Source organism: Microtus ochrogaster, chromosome 18 (genome assembly GCF_000317375.1).
Source record: "Microtus ochrogaster isolate Prairie Vole_2 chromosome 18, MicOch1.0, whole genome shotgun sequence".
NCBI lineage: Eukaryota > Metazoa > Chordata > Mammalia > Rodentia > Cricetidae > Microtus > Microtus ochrogaster.
This window is the reverse complement of record NC_022020.1, coordinates 25336389-25341198: the sequence shown is the minus strand read 5'-3', so window position 1 is coordinate 25341198 and position 4810 is coordinate 25336389. Positions and strand designations below refer to the sequence as shown.

The following is a 4810-nucleotide window of genomic DNA, read 5'->3' as shown; positions in this document are numbered from 1 at the left end:
CCCATGATTTTATAGCAATCCTGCTTGTTTCCCAAGTGCTGGGGTTACAGGTATGATCACCATGCTCAACACTGTAAATTCCTGAGTCAGGCAGTAAGCCAACATGGAAGCATGTGTTTATACAGCAGCCCCAATGGCCAAATTCCATGTGAGAATTCATTCATCAAAAGGCAGACCTATCAGTACCAAAATCTTACACACAAACCAAAGGGCAGGATCCAGGGCTTTGTGAGACCCAGTGTGTCAGATGCTACCTAAAGGTGAGGAACTACATGGATCAGAGAAAGAGTCATATTGTAGCAGTCTCGTTAACTCAAATGGACCCCTTTATTCAGAGCGTAGAGCCAGCCAAAGGAGTTTCATCTGTTCACGTGACTTGTATGACTGTACCCTCTGCCCTGACCCCCATCTCATCCTTGAATCCCTTACACAAGGCACAGTACGTGATCCAGGAGTTCTCTGTGTTGGGGCAGAGGTGGTGGTGACCAGTCTATGTCATGCAGTTCACAGGTTATACCACAGTGGGGAAGTTTCTTAGTCATTTTCAATGGAGGAGCCATTTACCCATTCTCAGGCAACAAAGGTATTTTTAGTTGTCACAAGTGGATGCAAGTGCTACTGACATCTACTAAGTGAAGGCCAGGGATGCTGCTCAACATCCTACAGTGCACAGAACAGCCCCTTCAAACATAGCTGGCCAGTTAATCCCAGCACCGAAGAGGCTGAGACAGGTGGATCTGAGTTCAAAGCCAACCAAGTGAGACCCTGTCTCAAAAATACTAAAGAAATACCCCAAAGGCTTACCTAGCTCATCATCAACTGCACCAAGACTGAGTAACCCAATGCCTGCACAACTGCAGTTAGGTTCAACCCTGAGCTCTTCTGTTACCATCAGAGGATGCTAAAATTACAGGAGGCTAAACTGTTACTCAGACTCACAAGGGCACAGATTCTATTAGCAGAGAGGGAAAACTCACACTGAGGAAACCTATACCTGGGGGGGGGGGGTCAAATCAGAAGGGGAAGGCTCTATGTGGAAACCCTTACTGTGGAAAATTCTGGGACAGGGGATGATATGAAAAGGTTCCCAACAAAGTGAAACAGGCCCAGTCAGTGCCATTTATTGTAATGTTGAACAGTGTCTGAGAACCAGGGTCTCCCAGAGTTTGTTTGTCTGTTTGGTTTAAGGGTTCTTTTGTCTTGTTGGTTTCATTCTTTTTTGCATCAAATAGGTTCTTCCAAGAACCTGTTCCCGAGGAAGACAAAAACAGAAATCCTCAGTGAAGTGAAACAGAAGAAACAAGGTTAAAAACTCACCAGACACAAGCCACACCAAACACTCATCCCATTTAATTTCCTGTTACATGCACCGAGGAAACCAAAAACATTAGGCCCCAGGGCAGCAATGCCCTGAGATTCTAGCTCAGGCCCCTCTTTGTGATAAATCATGCACACATACCCACACACACATTGACCCAGGCAGAAGTCACATGCATGCACAGGTGGCTAGAGAACCGCTGGGCGGGACAGGAGGAAGAGCTGGGCAAGCATACGCCAGCACCTGTGTACTGTGGACCCAGATAACCCTTCTGTTGCAGGCTGAACAAGAGTAAAGATTAGAACAAAATCAGAACACAGGGAAGAGGAGGATAGATGAAGAGGGAAAGATGCAGGGGAACTGGGGGAAAGCAGCCTCAAAGAGGGAGGTCTTTCTTTATTGGGAACGATGGGCAGAGGATCTGTGACTCCAATAATAAACCGAGGCTGACAGAATCTGCCACAGCTTTCCCTCTACATCCTGTGCCCTCTCCCGATGCAGAGGGAAACCACAAACACCCACCCTCTAGGCCTGCCCATTAACACTCGTAAGGATTTTCTCCAGTACCCAAAAAGAAATGACACCCCACCCCACCTCAACACACACTCAAAGTTAGGTCCAGCACAGGCCAAAGTTAGGCCAAAGAGAACGCCTCAGTAACTCTTCTTGGTGGAGCCAAAGCCAGAGAAGCCCATCACAGCTGCCATCTCATCCTCCTCCTCAAACGTCAAGTCCTCCTCGGCCCTCCTTTTCTTCTCCTTCTGCTTCTCTTTCTTGTATGCTTTAGCCTTTTCCTCCTAAAGGGCAAAAGAGAGAAAATTACACAGAATTAGTTCGCTCCAGAGTTGATATTGTTAAAAGAGATACGTGAGCTTCAAGATTCTTTTCCATCTTTCAGCATGACTGACAGCCACAGTAAAGGTTAAAAAGTCAGGGATAAAGCCCTTGTCCAACACACATGAGACCCCGAGACTGATGCCTAGGACGGCAGTGGAGGAAGACTGTAAGAAAAGATTTTAAGGGATAAGAAGAGATTCATTGTCTCTGGAGTTCTTAACTATACACCCTAGTTCATCTCTAGTTCATCCAGACAACATCCTGGGGCATGCAGGATATGCTAATATCTGCTCTCAGTTAAATATTATCCTAATATCTCTCGTGCAGAAAATGAGGTACACTGAAGTTATTTAACTTTCCCAAAATTCATGCAAATACATGGAAGAAAAAGAATTCTGACCCTATAACCTGGATCCATAGACCAACTAGGGACTAGTTATATTTAGTTACTCCCTCCTATAGTCTAAAAAGGAGTAAAAAGTGTAGGGGAAGCTACACGTGCATGCAAGTATGACAGCAGTGGGAAGTTCTGAACTTTCTTCATTTTGCTATGAACCTAAAGTGAAACTAAAACAAACCTGTCTAAAAAACAAACCAAATGAAAAGTTAACTCCCATGCGATCTGGTCTAAAGAGCCAAAGAGAAATGGATAGGTTTTGAGCCATTTCTCATGAATCTCAAACAAGGACACCCTAGTACACAGAAATCCAAGAACAAAATTGGAGATCAGAGAGTAAGCCGAGGAAGAGGGCCACCCCCAATTCACAAGGTAAAATGCCAAAGGTGGGGAGGAGCAGGGTCAAGAGAGTCTCACCTCTTCTCTGAGTTCCTTCATCCTTTCCTCAAAATCATAGTCCTTCTGCTTCTCTTCCATCTTCTTCTTGTTGACCTCAAAACGTTTCTTTACCTGATCCAGAGTGGAGCGTTCCACACGCATAGACATACCCAAGTTTCGCTGATCTGGGTGAGGTGAACAGTGAAGGCAACCATAACTTTAACAGTCTCAGCCCCTCAAAAAGTTTGGCCCTTGCTTTTTTTTTTTTTTTCTTTTTTAACCTTTTCATAATAAAATACACAACAAAAATAACTATGGTTAAAAGCAGCTCTGGGTCTGACCTGCTCTCAGAAGTGGCAGCCCCAGATAATTAGCAGGTAGCTTTCAACTGCATTTGCTAACCAGATTATCAACCAGGCCAGCTAGCCTCCTCCTCTGGCCTCTGTGCTTCTGCACAGGAGTCACATACTCAGCAATACACATGTATACATAAACACACACACACCAAGAAAACCACCCTACCACACTTCCCCTCGACCAGTCCCAGCTCCGGTCCTGAACTCCCTCCATGTCTTACGTTTCTTCCCATTAATGTGATCCAGGAAGTTGATGGAGTCTTTCACCACGCAGTCACACACATTGCAGTAGTAGCTGACAAACAGGAAGAAACAGCACATGGGTCAATCTGGTTTTTAAGGATATTACTGTTTTCAGGGAAGAAACTCAAAATTTGGGGAAACTTATATGAAATCTATTTCATTAATGGAGACATTAACTGGTCTCAGACATGCAGAGTTTGTCCTGCCCCTTCGTAAATGCTAGAATTACAGATGTGTATTTTCAGAAAGCCTTGGAAGATAGTCTCCACCCTCCAAGGCAGCCTGACTCTCGTCTTCCCTTCCTTTGTAGCTTCCTCCCAATCTGTGCCAAAATGTTCTGTGTGATAGTCAGAACATGCAAAAGCGGTGGTTTATCACTTCCAAGATTAGATTATCATACAGTGGCTTCTGCATTTGTGAGGATGACCTGGTTTGGGAAAATTCATCTCTTTATGTTTTATTGTGAGCAACCTTATAAATAGGCCCACAGGGTGAACTTTAGCCTCCAAACCATAGGCATCTGAGAGCTTGGAAGAAGATCTTCTAACTTTATTTAAGCTCCAGTGAATGCAAGCAAACCTAGTCAATTCCATGACTGCAGCTTCATTGGAGACCCTGATCCAGAACTTCCAAGGAAACTAACTACCCCTCAATTCTGTGCCCATGAAACTATGAGCAACTATTATTATTTTATGATCCTAGAGGTTTAACTTACTAATTTATACAGCAAAGGCATCAAAACAGTGGGCTTACTAAATAATCTGCAGAAATGTGGCTAACTGCTATATATCTACATGAGTCTCCGGATAAACTCTAACTGGAGAGAATTAAAGGAATGGTGGCAAAGGGGTGACCAGCTCTGTGGAACTCCTCTACAGGTCACAGAACTGGTGTATAGTAACTACAGCTAACAGCTCCACCTAAAACACCCCAGTGCCTTCACAACAGACCATATAACCCCTTTGAGGGTACTACTGATGAGAAGCAGCCCACAGAACAAACTCCCCTGGAAATAGAGCTGAGTTGACTTCAAACTTCAGGAGGGGGCAAAGAAAAACAAAGAATTGAGTTATGGTCAATAAGGTCGCCATCCCTGATCTGAGACTTTCCTCAACACTTTCTAAAATCAATATGAATAGTTTATTAGACCAGCCTTGGTATTAGAGAAGGACAAAAAGCTACTCACCCTCCCATTTCAGACTGTGGGGTCGTCTTGGTAATGACGATCGTCTTCCCAAGCTTGGACTCCAAGTCCACCTTGTAATCCCTGTGCCGAAGAAG

General features: G+C 44.4%; 1 protein-coding gene across 1 annotated transcript in view; it reads right to left on the bottom strand.

The window, feature by feature from the left end:
- Positions 1-305: 305 nt before the first annotated feature.
- Zmat2 (zinc finger matrin-type 2) overlaps positions 306-4810 on the bottom strand; it is a 6088-nt gene continuing 1583 nt past the window's right edge. Inside the window, exons 3-6 of the mRNA XM_005355990.3 lie at positions 4716-4810; positions 3508-3581; positions 2970-3115; positions 306-2115 (exon numbers count right to left, since the gene is read on the bottom strand). The exon at positions 4716-4810 is cut by the window's right edge and continues 28 nt beyond it. Coding sequence (XP_005356047.1) covers positions 1972-2115; positions 2970-3115; positions 3508-3581; positions 4716-4810 — 459 coding nt within the window. The 3' untranslated portion in view covers positions 306-1971. The remainder of the gene's footprint in view (positions 2116-2969; positions 3116-3507; positions 3582-4715) is intronic.